This window comes from Netta rufina, assembly GCF_964035555.1.
Source record: "Netta rufina genome assembly, chromosome: 5".
In the NCBI taxonomy this organism is placed as follows: domain Eukaryota; kingdom Metazoa; phylum Chordata; class Aves; order Anseriformes; family Anatidae; genus Netta; species Netta rufina.
The window spans coordinates 16,236,502-16,259,068 of record NC_140128.1 but is presented as its reverse complement, the minus strand read 5'-3'; the positions used below and the strand labels follow the sequence as shown (position 1 = coordinate 16,259,068).

The 22,567-nt window shown below is 43.0% G+C and overlaps 1 protein-coding gene across 2 annotated transcripts in view; it reads right to left on the bottom strand.

Moving 5' to 3' along the window:
* Positions 1–22,567, bottom strand: part of PAMR1 (peptidase domain containing associated with muscle regeneration 1) — a gene marked incomplete at both ends in the record, with an annotated part of 51,689 nt that overhangs the window by 13,456 nt on the left and 15,666 nt on the right. Inside the window, 3 exons of one of the 2 annotated variants that reach the window (XM_084288446.1) lie at positions 12,763–12,870; positions 16,512–16,729; positions 21,406–21,520. In XM_084288446.1, coding sequence (XP_084144572.1) covers positions 12,763–12,870; positions 16,512–16,729; positions 21,406–21,520 — 441 coding nt within the window. The remainder of the gene's footprint in view (positions 1–12,762; positions 12,871–16,511; positions 16,730–21,405; positions 21,521–22,567) is intronic. The other variant, XM_084288447.1, reaches the window with a different exon arrangement.

Genomic DNA, 22,567 nt, shown 5'->3' with positions numbered 1-22,567 from the left:
GCTCTGGTCATGCAAAACTAAAAACTGTAATAATGTAAAAGCTAAAACCAGAAAGGATATGGCAAAATGTTTAAAGGAAGATAAAGAGGTATGTTCAGGCAGAATAAAATTAATAACAGAATTTTTACTCAAGAAAAATGCTACAAAAGTCTTCTTGACAAATGTTTGAAAGACATAGTAGGATCTAAATTGAAATTGTATGTCTCAGCACTTGAAAACTGAAAATCTATCTAAAAAAATAAAAACAAAACAACAAAGAAGATGTTGGAGAACACTGATCATCACTAGCAAGCCCATTATGACCTAAGAGATTTGTTTGTTTGTTTTAATTTTTCCATGTTTTGCCCCACCATGTTGTTCCTTGGAAGTCCCACAATTAATCTGTATAGGCATATAGATAATCCTTGTCACTTTAGTGTGTGAGGCAACTAGTGGCCTGAGAAAACTCAGTTTACAAGAAAGTAAAGTAGAGAGGTGTAAGACAAGGTGGCTACAGACAGTTCCATAAGAAATGCTGAACTGTCACAACCGTTTTTAGAGGGAGGACAAAACTCAGAACTGCTTCAAGTATCTATATAACAAACTCAGAGAATCCCAATAAAATTGATTATCCTTCTTGTCTCTTAACTTGTTGCCTTGGAAAACAAAACAAAACAAAAATATTTCTGTCCCATATGAAACACAAAAATGGTTCCACTTTTGCAGATAACTTTCTTCAATCAGAGAAAAACTAGACTAGAGGAACAGTAAGTTCCTGAATTTTTAAGTAAATGTTCCATTATTAATAAAACCAGCGCAAATTCTTCTCTCTTCTCAATTATAAGTAGGAGACGTTCCTCAGATCTGAATTATCTGCCATTTAGAAATAGTTTTCATGTTCATTTTATAACCAGTGAGATAAATTAGATGGTCTCTTAGGCTACACTTTTCTTTTTCAGTGTCCTTCAAATCCTGCCTGATGGAATTATCATTTGCTCTTGTCCCAGAGTCCCTTCATTAAATGAACACCGTTTTATTCTGCTGCCTTCCTCTCACCCACTTCCTCATTAAATAATATATATTCCCTCACACAAATCATACATTATCTCTAAATTCTGCACATCCTTTTCAATAATATATTGCTTACCTGAAATAAATCTCATTTCTCATTGCTGTTTCAAATTAAAGGTTTATATTTCTGTTTTTACTCCCCCCAATATATTGGGCGAAAGAGTTAATAATTTTTATTTTTATTTTTTATACTAATTTGCTCACAGGATGTTTTAATGCTACTACTGCTAAAGAAATTGATTTTTCTGCATATTCCCAAGTCAGAGTTTGGCTTTCAGACTGACCCATGCTAATGTATATAGCACATTTTGACATCTAGTGGCTTTGGGGAAAATTTTTCTATTCACTTGTAATATTGCTTTCACATAAGGTGTGCTGGCAGGCTTAGTGGAGGCCAAACACTGAAAATGGCCACAGAAACTGCACTTGATGATGAGCAGGGCTGCAGAGCAGCTTCTGCTGGTATGGCTCCTAGCGTACATATTCTGCAGTGAAAGAGAGCTACGGACCTGCTCACAGTGCCACCACCATAGCCAAAACCACTCTAGTGACTGTCAAAGAAAGCCTGACAGAGACTTCAGCTGAAGAAATTTAAATGACTATCCTCAGAAACAAAATCCCGAAACAGCCTCCAAATGGAATTTGGGCATTTTGTCAGCAGAAAGCCTAAACGCCATTCTCTTCTCCTGGGAACGGCACCGTGACTCAGCCCCTTGCTGAAAGCCACAGCAGCCCCTGAGCCAGACAAAAGCTGGACAGGGACCCTCCACAGCAAGATTTTGGACCCTGAGCTCTGCAGATTCCTGGCTCCACAGCACCCTGGCTGGCAAGGTACTCTGGAGCCAGTGAACCTGGAAGCCCTGGAAATCACAGCTCCAAGATGCTCTTGCTGGAAAGAGCCTAACACGCAGGGGATGTGGGATTGGAAGTGATTTTTTTTCCTCTGCTTAAGTAAGTAATTTTTAAAAAATCCAGCAGAAAATAGAAATTTCTTTGAAAAGTGAATTTACCACTTCAGAACCGTTCTAACAGAGGACTCCCAGCCAGTGGTACCCACGTGCACTTCATGCAGCCCACCCGTAGCTGCAGTTGCTGCCTATGGCCAACTCTGCTGAAGTAAATAGTGGCAAATCCCATCAGGTTTGATTTTTGGCTTGTAAATCTCTGACTTGATCAAAATCTTTTTCTTGGTTTAACTTTTGTTATGAGGGCAAGTCTAATTACATGACTACCTGAGTGTCATTATATAGCAGTTCCTAAAATTTATGATATCTGTATTTCCGAATTCTTTGTAAAATGAGCGCCTGTCTGCATGTGACTGCTGGGGAAGCTGTAGGACAGACATATTAAGTGATTTACCAGAAGGCAAATAGTGAGTGAGTGGCAGAGCTAGGAAAAGAGCTGTTATCTCTGTATATTCTTACTAAGTTTACTTGCAAACTGGCCCAGCTTTGTGCAGAAACCAGCATTAAAATATTGTGCCGTTGTATAATCCAATGCGCTGTTCTCAGCAGCAGTGACGAGGTGATGGAGCTGTACAGGAGCAGAGAGCTGTGTGCCCCTGAAGGCACAGCACAGGAGTTGAGGGGGAGCAGGACGCCCTTTGCAAAGCCCCTTGAATAAAGAGCTTTTCCGAATTCAGACTTACAGAATTTGTCATCTTCACTCATAACAGAGCTTGTTTTCTATTCTTGGCCCTTGAGCTTTGGGAGTCCATGCAAATCTCTGGCACTCCTTATTCCTACACTATCCCTTCCCTCCCCAGCGGGCACCCACAAGGTGAGGATGCCCCAGGTTCCCACAGGGTTTGCTGGCAGAGAAGAGCTGATGTGGAGGAGGACTCAGATGGCTCTCCTCAGACATCACCCCCCGCAGCTTGGCAAAGCAGCCCAGAGACGAGGATGCCTAACACATAAGCCCACAGATACTAACTTTAGCCAAAAGCATAAGGGCATTGGCTGTCAAAATGTTTTTGGAATGCCTGTGTCCTCAAGGAGGGAACAAGGTGAGGGATTTCTGGAGGCTGTGGCTCAGAGTACTCAGGAGAATGTTTTTTAATTTTTTCTCATAAGCAGTGAGGAGGGCTTCCAAGCAAGTATATGATGCTGGCGGTGGGTTTGATGAAATTGCCCACCAGCATCTTGAGGCACATCCTGGGGCAGTGTGGCTCTGCAGTCTCCTCTGAGCAGGGCAGTACCACCTCCGGGAGCCTGGGAGACCTTGATGCTTCAAGTCACACTGCAGGGGAGAAGCCCTGACTCCAGATTCATGCTTTAGGACCCCCAGCTTCCTGGTCTGGCCTTCAAAGCCTGCTGACTGCCACATTGCATACCTGAGGTCTGCAGCAGGAGAATGGGTAGAGCTGCCACAGCCCTAGGGCAGAAAGGTGCCATTGCTGGCGGATGACTCCAAGCAGGTCTCACACCCAGTGGCTGGAGCATCAGAAACCTGCTCTGTCTAGCACCTAATAGAGCAAGCTGTGTTAGCTGTGGCAGGAATGCCCTTCTCTCTGTGACACTGCTAGAAGAGGAACAAGGATTCTTCCCCAGAAATGTGCCCCTTCATTGCAGTAGCTTCCATTCACTTTGTTAGCCAGCAAGGATTTTGCATTAACTTGTGTTTCAAAAAAGAGGAAACTATCTGCCCTCTGTCATGGCTCGTGCGGTGACACATTCTCTCAGTTCCAAAACCAGCTCAAGCCACATCTCCTGCAGAAATGCTGGGACGCACAATTTACCACAAAGACCGCTGATCTTAATTTGTGCCCCCTGAAAGAGTTCTGGAAGCTGAAAAGCTCCTCTCATTGTTGATTTTTGCCAGTCCTCACATTAATCCTGGAAATGTCAAAGGAAATCATAACAAGAGCAACTCATGAGCCAACCCCAAGTACTAGAGATTGTAGACTTCCAGTCCTACTTTCTGGGCCTCTTCACTTTTGCAGCAGTTCCACCAGCTAGGAATAATTACACAAAACTATGACATAATCCCTACTGAAATTTAAATCTTTTCATTCCCTTCCAGCCAATTGGAACTCACTCCTGATGTTTTCCAGCTCCCTGCTTCTGTGAATGAGACAGTATCCATGTGAAAATATGCTTGGATCACCCACTGTGATTTATTCATCCGGAGGCAATTTGGAGGTTGTTGCTTACAATTAGCCACTTGATCTTTATCAGCATTGTTCCTAGCCCTTAGAAAGCTGTGTCTCTGGATACAACCTTTCCGGTATTCGGTATTCGGATGGCCTACTTAATTACACAACTGGACCTGTTTGTGCATGGGATACTGGACTGAGTGAAATCCTAATGAATGATCCTCAATATTCACTTTCTCTATCAGCAGCAGGAACTAATATTGAGAGTGAGTTCCCCAATGTGTCCCTTGGAAAACATCACAATATCACGCTGCAGAGGAGAGCACCATCTGCTCACAGGGAAGATTGTAGAGCCACAGAGAAGCTGATATGCTCGTTATTATACCAAATGACAAAAGAGAGTAAATCATCTTGAGGTGTTTCATTTTGGAGATGTCAGCCTTCCAGCTGAGCAGGGACAAGCCCAGGCAATGCCGGATGGGAAAGACATTCTAAAGAAATGCAAGTTGCTTTGAAACAATGTTTGTGAATGTCCATTAACAGGAACAGGAAAACACCATTTAATGAGATAGATTCACTCCGGTGTGGCTGACAGAATAGTTTATTCAGTCTTTGGAAGGGATCTAAGCTGGATTTCAGGCAGAAAAGATGATCTGGCATTGCCTGTTTAAGAGAAAGAGATCAAAATTACCAAGTGTTGAGATGAGGGTATAGGGAAAAAGAAAATTACGGGAATTAAAAAGCAGGAGAGTACTAAGGAAGTAGCAGGGCAATTTGGTTGGCTGTGAAACGCAGTTGCTGAGCTCTTGAAGAATACAAAGAGGAGTATGGGAGCCATAAGAAAGAGCAAGTGAGATACTGCCTGATCATTTGTGTCATCATGCCTACCGCCTGGGGCCATCCTGCCTTGGTAGTATTTTTTATCAGCTGCAAGGAGTGTGCAAGGCAGTGAAATCAAGCCCAAGAGCACAACAAAGGGAAGTGCCTAAGGTACCTAGCCTCAGAGATGTTTGCATGTAAAATCCTCAAGGAGGAACAAAGCCTTTGAATGAACTGGGGAGGGGACGGGAGGGGACGGGAGGGGGGAGTGAAACTGTCAGCACTTAAGCATGCTGGTTACTCCAACAAGCTTTCAAAGTAGATTTAAAGTTACCCCAAAGCACTGAAACACTGAAAGAATGCGCAGGCTCCACAGTTGCACCCAAAAAGCTATGAGCTATGTATTAGTAGTCTTCAGAGAGGACAAGGAGCAGTTAGAGGCAGAGACCCCAAATCTATAACTGCTCTGGGCCTTTCTCTCATTTCTTTTCACTCCAAAGAAATCAAAAGATAATCCCCTGCCTCTCAGCTAGGAGGCAGAAAACATCTCCATCAGCAGCTTACAGCTGTATACCAGCAACTCATAGTCAGCAACCTCTGCAAAGGGTAGACCCCAAAGGGTGACCCCAAAGTGTGTCAGCGATGCAAAGTTTTATTTGGCCTGCCATGCTGAAGAGCTGATTTACACCATCGATTGGACCTGGGAGGATGACTTTGTCCCTAAGTGATTCAGTGATGCAGTGACAGGGAAAAGTAGCTTTGTGCTGTCCAGAATGACAAGAATACCTGAAACATAGACTGGGCTGAACTGGCCTCCTGTAATATGGATTTGTCTTTCCATATGGCAAGTCATACCAAGGAGAATCCCCTGGATGGTTTTACTCTAAGGCATGTTAGCAGACTGAGGAAAATGCTCAAGATTGTTTTGGGGTGTAAGGAGTGGAGATTTCCTATGAATTGATTTAACGTGGTTTAGAAATGCACCTCTATTCCTACAGCAGGCCTATCCTTGTATAGATTTCATCACAGAGAAAACAACTTTTGATTTAGATGATAGCAATGCCTAGAGCTATGCTCTGGGCAGAATGTTTTTTACCAGACACGTTGCCTTTTTTGAGAAGTTTTTAAAAATGGCTACTTAATAAACATTGGGAAAATAATAAAGGACCAAGAGAAGTTGCCACTAAAGGAGTTATCCTGTCTCTTTAAGCCTTGTTATCAGCTACACTTACTCACTGGGGTTTCAAAACTCTATAAAAATATTATGAAACCAAGCACTGCTAAACAGTATTAGCAACTTCCTTGCACAAACCGTGACTTGCCCAATCCAGTAGTTGTACTGATGGAGCTGAAGGAAAGAGCAGTGTTAAGGACAAGTGTTGTGCAGTCTGATTCACAAGCAGCAGTTGTTGATTGCCTCAGACATTTGTAGTAATTTCCTATTAGATGTTCCTGCTCTCCTTATGGGGGCATCTTGGCTGTTTGCATAACAGAAGATGAAGACCTTTAGTCTACAGCTCAGTGAATTAAGATAACCCAAAACTGATGTTAGGTTGCCTTAAAACATCGGGTGCCATGTTTTGTGGTTTGGCAGTTGCTATGTGAACAGTTCTGGCATCCTTCTACCTAAGGGAAAAACCTCCAGGAAATATACTGAACTGTAAAGTGGGAGCAGAAATCTCTATCTCCATCTCAAGCTAAGCCCTTTGAATACATGCACTAGGCACTAAACAATGCAGATCACACATATTAAGCACGTGATTGCAGAGACATCTTGAAATCAGAGAGCTGGGCAATCACCAAACACCTGAAGTTTAACAAGAGCAAGTACCAGGTTCTGCATCCGGGACTGGGCAACCCTGGATATACGTACAGACTCAGATGGGAGGCTGGAGATCAGCCCTGCAGAAAGGGATCTGGGGGTTTTGGTCAATGGTGAGTTGAATATGAGTCAAAAGTGTGCCCCAGCAGCCAGGTGGGCTAACCAAATCCTGGGCTGCATCAGGCACAGTGTGGCTTGCTGGTCATGGGACAGATCATCCAGATCTGCTCTGTGCTGCTGCGGCCTCACCTCGAGCACTGTGTGCAGTTTTGGGCACCACAGTATAAGGGTGACATAAAACTATTAGAGAGTGTCCAAAGGAGGGCTACAAAGATGGTGAAGGGTCTGGAGGGCAAAATGTGTGAGGAGTGGCTGAGGTCCCTTGGTTTGTTCAGCCCAGAGCAGAGCAGGCTGAGGGGAGGCCTCATGGCGGCCTGCAGCTCCCTCACAGGGGAGCGGAGGGGCAGGCGCTGAGCTCTGCTCTCTGGGGACAGCGACAGGACCCGAGAGAATGGCATGGTGCTGGGACAGGGGAGGGGCAGGCTGGGGGTTAGGGAAAGGCTCTGCACCCAGAGGGTGGTCAGGCACTGGGACAGGCTCCCCAAGGAAGCTGTAAGAGCACCAAGCCTGCTGGAGTTCAAGAAACATTTGGACAATGCTCTCAGACATACAGTTTGATTTTTGGGTGTTCTTGCGTGGAGCCAGGAGTTGGACTTGATGATCTTTGTGGGTCCCTTCCAACTTGGGAAATTCTGTGATTCTACAATTCTCCTGGGTGGCACCATACTGTATTACAGGGGAGCAACAATAACATCCCACCAACTGTCTAGCTGCTATCACAATATTCTGACCAGGTCAGGAGAATAACAAAATCCCACCAGAACCAAACTCTGAAGGTGACTTTTAAAACCCAAGGACTGCAGTACTGTTCTTACCCAGCTATGCAGAGAAATGTGGGCCAATAAAGCTTCCTGTATGACTGCACTGGCCATGTCTTCTCTGCAGAAGTACCTCACCCTGTCTGAACAAACTGCCTTGCTGAACAGTCCTGCCCACAAAGGGCAGTTTCAGTGAGTGACAGTGCTCAAGGCACAGTAGTGATGCTACGTTGCCTCTCAGAGGGAGTCCCAGGAAGGTTCTGAGAACAAGCTATCTATGAGAGCATCTTGACTGTGTTCACATCACAGCTTTGCCATGACAGGCTTAAGGGTGGTGGTGGTTTAGGCCTTAGCCTGTTACCCCTGCCAGGCCTGCAAAAGCCGAGGATTTCCACATTCCAGTTAAAGGTTTTTGCTGGTGTATGGGTCTCAAGGTAATTGAGCCCTTGTGTAGTAATGGTGAATAAAAGGCCGCTATCCTTTACTCCTAATTATAGGACTGGCCAGAATGGCAAGAAAGGGCTCAGGGGCATTTTCTTACACCTGAAGTTGTCTGCTATAAATATGCAGTGTATGCGTGGCTTAACACATGCAGGCTGCAAATGGCAGAGTATACACCAGTGATTATGGTGCTCCTTGACCTGTTATTGAGAATCGTTCTGACAGAAGTAAAAAAAAAAAAAAAATAGTATATCCTTAGAAGTCTCTACATTACATGTCCATAGCTAGGTGAGAAAAATAGGTTTAACATCCAGAACCTTACCCTTGTGCCTCATCCTAGACTCTGCTGAGTTTAAAACTGTCTAGTCTATGCCAAACGCTGACAGCTGGGCTCATTTTTTCCCACAGCAGAAGAAGGCAGAGGATGGGGGAGTGTTACTGCTTTCTTCCTATTTTAAATATCAGTCCAGTGAAGGGTGAGGCCATCCCTAAGAACCAGCCCAAGTCATAGTTTCACGGGGGAGAGAAGGATGGAAGGGGATTATTTCAGCAGTGGGGAAGGGTCTGAAAGCTATATTCAGAGGCTGACTGCAACATGGTAAGGCCAGCCCCAGCAACATCAAAGGCTACAGCGTGGAGTTAGTTTATACAGCTTAGTCAGTTGGATCAGACCCTTCATTAGGATGCAGAACAAAGCTTTTCTTCTTGGCAACAAGGAGCGAGAAACAGAATGAAAATGGAAATCGGATCTGAGCCCTGAATTCCCCATTCAGCACGAGATCCCTTATTTGCGTAGGAACTCTAGTTTGCCTGGCTTTGTTTAAAATAAAGGTGACAGGAAATTTCAGGGCAGGATGAGGTCAAGGTCTCTTGCTTTGGGGCCAGCAGGCCCTGGGAGGACTCTTGAGTCAGAACGCCCTGTCCTAGGAGGAGAACAATCTGAGGGTGAGAGCATTTGCCATGGGGTACCAGGGTACCATCTTGCTACAGCTGCATCTTCAGAAGGCAAACTCAACACTGAGACTTTAGAAAAGACCTTGCTAAGTTTGAGGTGAACAAGCAGGCATCACACTGTACAGTGTCATTGACAGTGTGATATTTGTGTGGATGCTTTTTAGCATGTAGAGCTCCAGGATCAGGCCACTAATCAGCTGTTTTTTTTTTTCCCTAACATATCTTTTGAGGAAGCTGCTGCTCCATTTCAGGATATTTCAGGCTAAGAGAACAAGATGATCCTTTTTTTGTCATTTCTTACACCTCTGATTGCAGGATTATTTGCATTAAAATAGACAGAGGTCATACAGAAAAACTTGAGTTTGATCTCAATCATATCAGCATGGCTCAGAGGTCACTGGGAGGGGTGTGCTGGTATACTGCAAATTCAGCTTAAGATCAGGAAGAAGTCCAAGTATTTAAAATAGGAATTAAGATTCTCTACTTACTGTATCATCATAACAAAGCATGCTTATGTGTAAGAAGGTATTTGTTGCTGGTCGTTAGGCCTTTTCTTTACTGTGTTTTAGGAGAGAAGAAAGAAGTAAAGATCTCACTGTACTGGTTAGCATCTATTTTACAATTTCTTACAGAAAAATAAATAAATAAATAAATAATCTCCAGAGTCAAATCAGACTTAGTTAAAATAGGAATTTTTTGACCAGTGAATCAGTCATAAGTATGGCTGATTGAAATATTAACAGCTGTAAGAAAGAAATGAGCCTGCATTTCAACTTTCATGCCTTTAGATGATTGTATTAGCCCCTCAGATTGTAAACAAAAAGGCAATTGCCTGGCTGCCACAGAGGAAGAGAGAAGAGAGTACTAGTAATCAGCAATCTGTGCCTTTAATCATTTTATTAATATTGCAAATTGCAACTGACAGCAATTAGGGCTGGATATTAACCCAGGAAAGTAGCTTGACCAATGTTGATCATCCTGTTAAAGAGATAGAATTTACTTTAACAGAGGAAAAAGTAGGTTCCTTGAGGTTTATCTCATTAAAGCCATTTCCATAATTTCCACAGTGCATCCCACACCTTTAAAACTAGACTTGGAAACAGACAAAAAGACATAGCTGTGTTGGGATGATGAGGGACTTCTACAAGTTCCTCATCAAGGGGGATACAAGTCACTGAATGTCTATTGCTGAATTTGTTTTATTTATTCCTCAGTGAGATAATCCCACAGCCTCCTTTTCTCCAAAGCAAGCCCATTGGATTTCTCTGACTAAATCTCTCATATCTCTCTGGCTACCTTCTGTTGCACCACCTCAAATCTTCTACATCCACTTAACATTAAGGGGCTCTAATTTTCTTCGCTCTTATACTTATTTTTCATCAACATAAATCCGTTGTCTTTAATGGGATTGCACCTGACATGCTCCAAGAAAACCGGACTGAAAGAATCACGATCACCGTGTCCAAAGTCATATTCGGTATTCCAACAGTGACCATTTTATGACCGTTTTCTGCAGAAATAAAGTTACAACCTCAGCTCCACCTCACAAGTCACAGGAAAGACAGCTCTGCTGCTGCAAGACCTAACACAGAGAATGATTCTGAGCATGATGTGATCTTCCTTTAATATTTAAACTGCAATGCTGTTCAGGAAACTAAATGACTAATTTTTAAAGAATTATAGCCACAGATATTTTTTCCAGTTCTTCCATTTGCTCTTAGAAAACAAATCAAACTTTTATTTTCTGCCTCTTTTTCCCCTATACACTGGAAAATACTTAGGATATGCTTTGGCAAAACTGCAGGAAATATCTTTAAAAATACTTCTTTGAAGCCAGAGAGAACAGAGATTTGCCATGATTTCCTCATACTGTGAGGTTTGCTGTTCACATACAAGGAAAAAAGTCAACCTTTACCTGTTACGGAAGACAGCAAAACAGATGTTGAAAGAAATATTTCCTAGCCTAAGCAAAAGGTCAGCATACAACCACAAACATCATAAAGTAACAGTATTTTATCCACCTGCCCCATTCTTTCACAAATCAAACAAAAGGATTCCTGTCAAGTTAGACCTTACTGTATATATTTATAAGTATCTCCTCCCTTTGCTTTATTACTATATACAGCCTTCATTGTTTACACTAAAATAGAAGTCTCATCCTATTGTTTATCCTTTACCTCCTCAGTTGTTTGCTGCTTGTGTTGCATGGGTGAAGTTTCTATACTGGAATTACAAAAGAAAACTAGTACAAGAATTCAAACTTCATTTCTTCCCTTGACTGTACTGTAAAGCCTGCCAAAAGTAGGGTTGAGGTTTGCTGGAAATTTAATTAATTTGAAATTTAGGTTGGTTCTGAACCAAATAGGAACCTTTTTTTTTTTTTTTTTTTAATTTCTCTCCTACAGACAGCAATATAATCTCACTGAGCAGTTGAGAAGAGCTTCGAGTTTGCAGTCCCTAAATGACCTGCTACTGGCAGAAACGGGTTTTTTAGCAAAAGAGACAGACACGTTAGCCCCGAACCCTCAATTTTCAGCAGCTCTTTCCATACCAAAAACATGAGGAATCTGTGCAATTTGTCAGAATGTAGCACCCTTTTCTGAACCAAAACTTCTGGGGTTTATAGAATATGCAAAACTACCTCTCCTTTGGTCTGCCAAAAAAAAAAAAAAAAAAAGTCAAGTCTTATGAGCTAGTTCTGGATCCATAGAAATCCAAAGGTCTTTTGTCTCAAAATCATCCATTTAACAATGTAAGGAGATACCATGTCACTATGATTTAACTCCCCTGATGAATTAAAAGCAGTTCCAGGACAGAAACCCATTTCTGACAATGGCACAAGTGGGGAAAAGATTTTGAAGTGGTGAGGTTTGGTGTATAGTGGCTATTCTGAATAGAATTGAAAACTCTGAAAGCAGGCAAGGCATTGTGTGCCTTATGGCCAGATCAGTGCCAAAGCAATGCCATAGTAAGCCATACTTGGGCCAAATATAGTCCCTTCTGGATTTCACTAGTATCACTGAAATCCTCCAGGGTCAGCTGGAGCTTCAGCTCTTTGACGTTAAATATTGCATACTGCTTCCTTCAGCCAGTAGAGATGATATAGCCTTCATCATAGCATATATTGCATAATTTTTACTCCTTCTTGCTCTTTCAAGCCCTGTCAGATGAAGACATTTGCTCAAGCATGGAAAAAATGAAACTGCTAGAGCAGACAATGGATTTGATCAGATTTGAATCCAGTTAATTTACAATTCACTTGGCAGAACAAAAGCAGGTGTGTATCTATATGTACAGGGAGGACTACGAAGACAGATGTGGACGGAATCAGCCATTTTCTGTTCATTCTGACCCCAAGGATCTCTGTCATTCATGACGCCAGTGCTCTAACTTTCAGACCACTGTGAGGGAAGACAAGAAATCTTGTAATGGACTGGCCTTCTCAGGAGAGAGGTATACCTCTCATATGCTGTTTCTCAGCTCCAATTCTGTCTTACCCTCTTCCACACAGATATAAAGATTCAGAGCTTTTCAGTGGAAATCATAAACTGCATGCAATGTGTCTATAAATGCCAGAAGTAGTTTGGTGTGTTCTCTGGCACTGTGATTAACCTAACCTACATACCAGTGACACTCCTAACATTCAAGCACCTGCATCAGTAACAACCCTGGAGGCTGGTCACACACACAGTGCCTGTACTCACAGTTTTCACAGCGACTCCCCGTATAGCCAGCCAGACAGGCGCATTTGTAGGTACCGCTTTTGTCGAGAATGCAAGTTCCATCATGAAGACATGGAGATGAAGAACAAGCTATAAAAGAGAAACAAGAACATTCATGGTCTCTGATAGGTTGGAGTTCTTATATATTTTTCCTCACGATGGTTGCGTCTTTTACCAGAATTATATATTCTGGTAAAAAGGTGGGAAGACAGTAAACAGCCTAACACTTCTGCTCTTTTATACTTCTAGGGATGGGGAGTTCTCTTCCAAGCATTCATCATTTACTCTTACCATTTTCCTCTACCTGCTGCCCAGTGGTGAGAAAGGTTTATGGAAGAAATATAATTTACAGCAAGCTCCAACAGTGTTTAGGGCTTAGTGTTTTATAGCCTTAAAGAAGTTTAATATCAAGCTACATTTCTCCTGCCATTCATCTTGGAGTTGAAGGATGAATTACAGGAGCTATAGTTTTGTTTTGTTTTGGCTTTGTATTGGGCATATGTCATTTGAGACCTTGCAAGTTGTTTTACCCCTGAGGAACATTTATTTGGTGTTCGGTTCAAGAAGCTGAGCGGTCTTGATGATCCTGAGCCTGCTGAGGAAGCTCTTGCATATCACAAATCTAACAGTGATGCACATCAAACAGTGTATATTAGCATAATGGAGAAAGTGCAATTGCGCCATTTAATATCATCAAATTGCACTGTGCAATAACACATACACATTTTTTGGCCTCTAAGGGAAGACGATGGAATAGAATATTCATTTACTCTCAGAAAAACAAAGACATAGTTTCAGTCTAGATTATTTTCAAAACTGAATGCTGGTTTCAGCAGACAGAAAGTAGATCCCAATTACAAGATTTAGATTTCGTTTCAGATTTGAGTATGTCCGACACCTGAAGGTCCCATGCTATCACATTTAAAGCATTCTCCCTGCTGCAGTTCAGAATCACAGATACCAGAATAAGCAGTTTTCCTTGCAAAGACTTCACCTGAAGCATGAACTTGGAATTCCTTACATCCAGACAAGAAATATAAAGCTGACACATATAGGTTTCTCCAGAGGTTTTGACGTGGTGATGTAACACTAACTGGTATGTAGCCAGGCAATGTATATTTCCCAGGTCCCTTTGAGGACTAAGGTCGAACTAAGGACAATAATTTGGAATATATATGTGGCAATTGTACTGTATCCAATTAACCTAAAGAATCACCAAGAAAGGGAAAGAGAAGCAGAAGAGCTTGTATAGACTGGTATTTTGCAGTCACTGGTTTGAAGCCAGTGAACTTTTAGCTTTCTCCTCACCCTAGCTTTGTCTCATGACTCTGTAGAAACAAGTAAACGAGGATAAGTGCCAGATACTGTCCTGGAAAATGCCTGATTCTCAAGAGCACTAGATATTTTTCTTTTTAAAGGAGTCTTGATTGTCGGGCTTCAGTGAAACAACATGGGACAGTGCTACAAAATGTTAAAGCCCCTATGTCGTGTCAAAGATCACTAGCTTGGGGGTACAGAAAGTGAAGTGGTACTGAAATTCAACAACAGGCTTTCATCTAAACAGATCCAACATATGTCTAATCCCTAGGAGATCCTGATGCCTCCCCATCTGGCCCTCCATCCTTCTCATCTGAAGTCTGCTGAGTGGCTTCACATCACTCATGCCAATTACTGGTTTTCATTTGACACTTAGCATGGGATGGGTGACAGAGCTCAGGGACCTAACACCTGTTTCCAGACCAGGCAGCGGAGCAGCAGGTTGTGTGGTTTCTTCCTTTAATAACTACACCTGCAGCAACTTTTCCAAAGGGGAATATAGGCTTCACAGCTTATTTTATATTAATCAAAATCTTTCTGGCTGTCGAACCAGTGACCTCTGTGCAGTCAGTGCCACTGCTTCAGCAGGCTGTGACTGATAAGCCAGCACAAAGCTCAGCAGAAGGGAAAACAGTGGCACAAGCCACTTTTCCAGTCCTCCCCATTACACCATTACAGTGCTGGCAACGTCTGATCATCTCCACACCCTATAAGCACAACTGCTGCTGCAGCTCTCACCTGCGCCACAGGGAATTGCTCTAGCAAGCCTCGAGCAGCTTTTTCCCGAGACCTTGGCTTTTCACAAGGCTGTGCACAGAGGGAAATTTCAGGGGCAATGCTTCAGTTTGCAATGTGTTGCCAGAGCTTTCGATCTTGTGCTGCCCTTGCTTTCAATTCTACACTGCCCCATGCACGCCGTATTCTTCCCCTAAACCGTCCTGCTGGCCAGGTTAATGCTTCACATAAAGAGGCACTGGGAGTGTTTTAAAAGCCTTTCACTCCAGCTACACATTAGGCCAGAACAGCCTCATAATAAAGCCTACAATGAGACCTCCTCACAAACTCTAAGAAGCCCTTTGCAACATGCTCTGTGTGGATTACCACACTTGCAACCACCCAGCCTCAGAATAATTACCACTAAAAATGGGGCGGAAATAAAGTGCTCAACAGTATTCGAATACCAAGTGTTCCCTGCTGGGCAGAGAAAACAGAATCAATTCAGCTTGCGCCATATGGAAAATGTTAGTTTCCTGAGTGTAGGCAGCCCTTATGCAACATAGCCCACACCACATTCATTTGTTCGATATCACCTCTCCTGCTGTAAGCCCAGGCAAGCTACCAATAGCTAACTGCTACCGCCACGTTACTAAGGGGTACCAAAGGTAACAGCTGAAGAACAGGGCAGGCTAAGAAATGGCACAGGCACCACATGCAGCAGTACACACATCTCAGATTGCTAGTCACAACCCTGATCATTGGCAACAGCTGCCCCACGGGAGGTTTGTATATTTATATAGGAGTTACACAAACCAACTAAACTTCCTGAGAGAGATGTACCCCGGACAACCTCATGAAATGTGGGTCATTGGGGTATGTGGAAGGTAAGTTACACTGAGCCATAGGCCCTGCAGGGATTATCTGTGGCAAAGCAGTATGCTCTGATTAGCCTTCTGTGCCAGGAGTACTGTAGATAGATTGGGCCAAAATTCCCTACATAGCTAAATAAGGAAGGTCCAGGAAGAGCATACATACTGCAAAACCAGGAGCCAGCTACACTTTCTATGTTACTGAGTATGAACAAAAACACTGGAATTCTGGAGCCCTACTTCTGTCATTCATAACACTGAGTTCACCACAGAATGGGAAATGCCCCTATTTTTTTCTTCAGAAAAGAATCTGTCCTTTGTACACACTTTTTTTTTTTTTTACTTTTTTTTTTTTTTTCTTAACTCTAATGGTATGATACATGAGACAATAAAAGGCATGTCAGGACATTGTCACTTAGCTAATTACGAGGCTTTGCATCAGGTTTCTGCTAACAGAGTCAGTGGCTCTGCTCCTGCACACAGCATTGAGCAATTCCACAACTGCAAAGATATACATGCCCCTTCCTCTATTTCCTTCTGTGCTCTTAGTTCTCATATTCACACAGCAAAGCCTCACAACACAGCAGCCTTTCTGTGCTTGCTGATATGCTTGCTCTTCACACAGGTAGAGGGAATTTAGCCTTTGTTAGAAGAACCTCACATTCACGTGTTATCTGATGGCTTCTGAACCTTCCATGCACTGACTTTGTTTAAGTTGCTGTTGGCAACACAGCATGAAAGTTTTTAATGAAGCAAAACAGGGAGAGAGATTAGTGAAATTGAATTAATGAGAATGAGCGGAATGTTCCACTTTTGGGACTATTTTACCTGTAATTTCTTCAAAGACAGCATGAAATCCATCAAAGTTCTTGGATCCATCAGACTGGAAAAGGACATGGAGAGAAGACCCAGTGCTTCGGATGGGAGGAGGCCTCTCATTTCCACAGAATTTCTTAATTATTCGGCTGTCCAAATTGTCCCCATCACGGACCTCCACATAATCATACTGGCACATGTAATCAAACTCCAGGCTCAGCATGGAAAACCTTGGGGGAATAAGGACATGCATTCAGACCTCATACTCTGACCTGTGCACCCTGATTCTGTTTTATTTAGAAGCTTAGTTATGTTAGTGCCCCCTCCTCCGTGAATCAACAAGTCCCAATCACATGAAGACCCCCTTGCTTCATCTCCATTTTTGCAATATGATCCTTGAAAGCCAGCTCAGCTCTACAGAGCTGCTTCATGAGAACATTAAGTGGCACGACAGTGAAGCCAGAACTGAAGTCATACAGTCTGATCACTTGCATCAGGACCCTAACCACATCACAATGTTTAAGCTTTCATCTCTGGTCAGATGCAGTAGGGGGTATATTTCTTTCATGGCTGTTTGCTAAAGATTGTTCTGTTTGCCCTAAATAAAGTCCTAAGTACTGAAAGTAACAGTATCAAAGACCAAGGATCAAAAACTATTTACATTGTTATGTCCAAAAGCCGGCAATTCGGGGTACAATGAAAGCCCAGAGACGTGACAGAAGGAGAAACGGAGAAAGGGAATCTGAAACAGTACAGCACGTTGCGCATTAGAAAGCAAAATGGTAGTAAATCCCCAGTGTCTGGCACTTGCCCTTCTTTTAAGGGCAGAAATAAGGGACAGCAGTTAGTGTAGAAGGGAAATATTTAAAGCTTTTCCCCACAATGTCTGTCTTTCCCAGCTTTGATCCAGCCACTGCGCGAGGCTCTTGTTCATTAACATCAATGTTATATGCTGCTATTTGAGTTCAGAGGGGCACCGAGCCAAAGCATGCCACCAGAATATGAATGAGAAGCAGAGTGAGAAACACCAAGGGCCTCTGGAGAATAAGCAATGGCTAGGGGTGCTCAGCCCAGCCCTGGTACAGCGGATAAGAACGAGAAGATCTGGGCTGGGAGAAGGCCATGCTACTGTTTAGCTGCACATTTTATAAAAGAAACTCCCAAAGCATTCAATCTTCCTGAGAATTCCTAACTCCGTAGATTATGTGTACTTAGGATCAGGCTATATCTCCCACGTTGCCTATTCCAGTGTGGGCCTAGTGGTTTGGAAAGACTGTATTTTCACACCAAGGAGATGAGCCAAATTTTGGATCTGCTGCCACATCTCACAGTCTGAAGAGGCAAAAGAGTACAGGAGTTTATCTCCTGCTCTTCTCTTCTGGGGACTCAGGCCATAAGGAAGCCCCCGTGTTCTGTGAAATGACCTTTCTTTGCCAACTCACGAACTGACCTAAGAGGCCTCTTCACTCAGTCACCTTTGTTCAGCTCATGTGGTTGGTGTTAGAGCATCAGGAATGCTCTACATAAAGAGAAATGAATGAGCAGTTTTAGGAAGCTACAACAATGGAGCAGAGCCCCTCGTTTTTTAAATTATCTGGTAGAATGTAGAAAATAGAAAAAAATATATATATATCTGCTTTTAATATACATAAGAGATTAATTCCACTTAGGTTTGCATAAAATACATGAGTTGGGAAGACTGAACTCTAATTCTGTCAGGTTTGCCAAAGACATCCTCACAGGCATCAGGTTACACACTACATCTTCAAAATATTCTTTCACCTGCAGGTCAAATACCAGGGAGCTACCCTTATGGAAGTAATAAAGCCGTGCAAATTAATCTATTCATCCTTGTCACACTTATCTGGCTACAGTTTATCCTGACTCACTCCTAAAGATACTTACTGGTTCTCTGAACTGATACATTTCTGACTAAAATTAAGGATGTGTGTAAGAATACCAGAAATGTTTCCGGGATGCCCTCCATGTAATGAGGGAAAGAGCTGGGATAATACCATTAACTCTCTGCGTACTACTATTTACAGATGCAGAGGCAAACTCTGTCTAGCAATGCATTCCTGAACGAGTATCAGGAGACACTAGACAGAGTGAAGGCACAGAATGCAAGATTCGTATGCGGAACACTGTTTTTAGTTGTTTTCTCTGCTTTAAAAATGATGAAAACGGAGTGGAATATATGAAAGGCATAGGGGGTTCTGATTTGCATTTTATTTCACTTAGCACAGAAGCAGACACACTGTACTGATGACACTGGATCCCATGATTAAGACTCAGAATTAGCAGGTCAAAAAACCTGCCATTCAAAACCTCTTGGCTATGGCCTAGTTGACAGGACTCTTATTTAGAGACCACAACATCTATTGCTATTTAAATCAGTTACAGTCTACGTAATTAACCTCACTTCCCTCAGCTGTGAAACTGTGACTATATCCTAATTCTCTTATGTATTATGAAACTAAGTATTTAAATTTAATGTTACTGGTCACCAGAGACAAAAGGGAATGAAAAGCACTGTCTTGATTTCATTACTGTCTGCGATGGGAATACATTCACCAACCCCTTTGAGGAAAGCTTCCAGCCAAAGGAAAAGATTTAAAACTACATCTCTGCTGAGGCATTAAAGAAAATGATTGAAAGTTGTGAGCTACGTCTACTGTGGTGTGACATCCCTGATGTGGCTCGGGCTGAGGGAGCCTATACATCACAACCTAAGGAAAAACAAGGCTCGAATAAAAAAAAAAAAAAAAAAAAAAAAAAAAAACAGAGAAAACAAACCACCACTGCAATCTGGGCATCATTTATCAAAACAGCTCTGCTTAGCCAACCCCCAAAGGACAGTGTGGCACAGCTTGAGGCAAGAGAAGATTTATTGGTGCTCCTGAGAGTTTCACTCTTCCTGCCCAGTGTAAGTGGAGACAAACCACTTTGTTCCCCCTTTGTATCACACTGTCCCCATCCCTCGCCCTCGCAAGCCATCAGCGTGGCAGCAAACAGAATTTGTGGGGAATGCACAGAGAGAAGGAAGAAAGGCGTTCTTTTGTTAGCAGTGATGCTGATTCAGCACAACACTGGCTGTGTGCTACAGCTCTCAGCAGAGTTAGCACTCAGAGGGAATCAGTGTTTTTACAGAAATGCAGTGAAGGCAAAGGTTCAGCCAGGATGGCAGACCAGGAGGAAGATTCTGCAGGCCGGCTTGATCGTACCTGCCCTTCTGTGCAAGTATGGCCTAACGGAGAAGCTTCTAGCTAAATGTACCAATTTTCCACAGTACCTATCTGCTGAAGTACCCCAATGGCCACTTTGAGGTAGCCTACCTTGAAAACCTCAGCGTGTTCAGAATACACGCCAGGGCTTCATTACATGAAGCAGATATAGGTCCTTCTGCTCTGCTTGGCCTAGAGGTTCCCTCCTACGCCATGCAGGGTTGCAGGGCTAAGTGTCCTTTGTTAAAATAGCCTTTCCTTCCTTTCTAGTACCGTGCACCCCGTATCACTGGCTAACATCTCTTTACACTACTGATGGGTGCATTCACTAGCGATGTGCATGCATGGGATCCGTTTCTCCTCTCATAGCTATTCCCATAAAAGTGAAGACAGGGTGACACCTGTAGCTGCTGAAGAACTTTCTTAGCCTTAAAATTGACAAAGTCTTGTTCATAAGTGTAAAAAATACTGGATTATCAACTCTCCGAGCCTGTGCTGTGCAAACCATGCACCTAGCCAACAATGTCTTTTAAAAACAGGGTAGGTACAGCTCATACCCACTGAGACCGAAACAAAGCTGTGTCACAAGAATGCCAAACTCTTCCTCACAGCATTGCTTCCCTGTGTCTCCCATGTGCCACACAATTCTCCAGTCAAGAGGCTCCAACACTAACCAGGCAATAATTACAGCTACTCATAACTACACAATAGGCTTGCATTTGCAAGTCTAAAAAAAAGGGGGGGAGGGTTAGTGTGGGAATGCCACGAGCTCTTCATTTCTATTCAGTTCATTTCTGTTCCTCTTATTAAATATTAAGTCTTGTTAAATATATAGGAAGAAATATGTCTGTGTGTCTAGCACAGTTCCTTTGCCTGGGCTCAGAAGCTGGTGAAATATTGATGTGGAGGCTTCAGCTACTGTTTTTATTATATTAGCTCGTGGGTTTTGAATGCGATCCCCTGCCAAGCTTCCTGCTGTGTGTGTGTGAGTTCCCTGCCACACACATACAAAAACAGTATTAATTACCCCAACTAGGGGCTCTCCTGCTCTAGACAAGACACCTGATCAAGAACTGTGAGTTTCAGTCATCAGGGGAGGGTAACAGGGCAAAGCATACACGGGTCAGAGCAGCAATGACTTTCAGGAGAGTCGGTCACATCTCCAGACATATGAATGGTAAGATGAATAACTGAGGCTGGTAGAGGACTGGGCTGGTAAAATGAGTGAAAGAAAATTAAGAGAGAGAAAATGTAGACTAACTGCAAAGCATGTCCCAAAGGTAGCTCTCTCCTGGCAGGAGGCATCATATCAAAATGCTCCCATAGCTTTTCTTCAAAGAATGTCTTAGGTCACTCTGGTATGTGCTTGAGAAAGTATTGGGTGCTGTGGCATCAAGGTGTTGAAGAGATCTGGAGAGATGCATTGTGCCCAATATCTGAGAAACTCTTCTTAGTATCCAGCTGTCCTAAAGGGGAACTGAAGGCAGAGCATCGATGATTTGTGCAGTGGCTGCCCATCACAAGCTAAGCTAGGGGAAAGCTGAAGGTGCCAGATGCAAAGTGGGAGTAGTGTCTTCACTGTCCCAGAGCTCTGAGCTGCTGACACTTGCTGACTCTTCGGTTATTCATGTGCCCTGATGTCTACCTGAAACCAGTGCTGGCTGAAAGTCATTATAGCCTACCTTAATTCAATGTTAAATCCAGCTTGAACATGAATAGTCCATTCACATCGCGCATTCAGTGGGTAACTCTCCAGCAAAATCTGACCTCTAGAAGCCCGAAGAACCTGCCCGCACCCTGGGGAGCAAAAGAAGAAATAATCTGTCTGAGGAACCTTCAAAATGCATTTGAAGAAAATATAAGTAGTAACAACATTGGAATGAGAAGACAGTGTGGCTTAGGAAGATACATACAAGGCAGCACAGAAAACAATGGAATGGCCACACAGAGGCTGTAAAAAGTTATGATTCTATCAGAAGTCTCATCCATGTTAAGACTGCCCCAATAAAAGTTTTACTTTCTTGCTTTTCCCTGCTTTGCAAAGCAGCCCCATGACACTATGTCTTACTGCTTTTGTCCCACTCAGGATTAGCCCGTCCACCCACCTGGCCAATGCTCCAGCTCACAAAAGTTCCGATAGGTCTCATCTCAAACTGAAGCTGAAGAAGCTTGTGGGATAGTGTCAAAGGTACTATAAACACTTAAATTAGTTCAAGTGAGTAAAAAATTGAGAGGAGGAGTCATTGCACCCAAAATCATGGTTTGAAGACCTTCCCAAGGAGATTCTTGGAGGAAAAACAGCTGATGTATTCCTACAGGAGGTATCCGTTTTCCCTCAGGATTCACCACATCATCCTTATGTGTGCCAATGGAGACATAAAACCACCATGACCCCTCCACCTCACTGTAGGGTATGTGTAATATGCAGCCCTCACCTCTTTTCTCAGGTTCATTCCTAACCTTTCTCTCCTCCTGTCCTACTCTATCTGTGTCACCCTCAGCTTTACATCATACCAAAAAATCTACCTCAGTGCCCAGCATCAACAGAATAAGAAGAAGTACTCCAGTCACTTCTGCCCAGTCTGAAAAAAAACATCAGAGGAGAGGGACTCGAATAGGCAGACAAGGTCACACACAGAGGAAGCAGGATCTTTTCATGGCCATCCTGCAGCTGTCCCTAGGCAGCTGTCCAGAGATAGTTGCCCTAATTCCTCATCGTGGATGCTGAACATTTGTAGTCCAGAGAGTTCTCTCACCTTCTGTAACCTCTCCCTTTCCCCCAGCTATAAAATATGGCTAGAAGTATCTTCCTCTGTGGAAGAAGGAAAGTTGTTTAGCAATTTT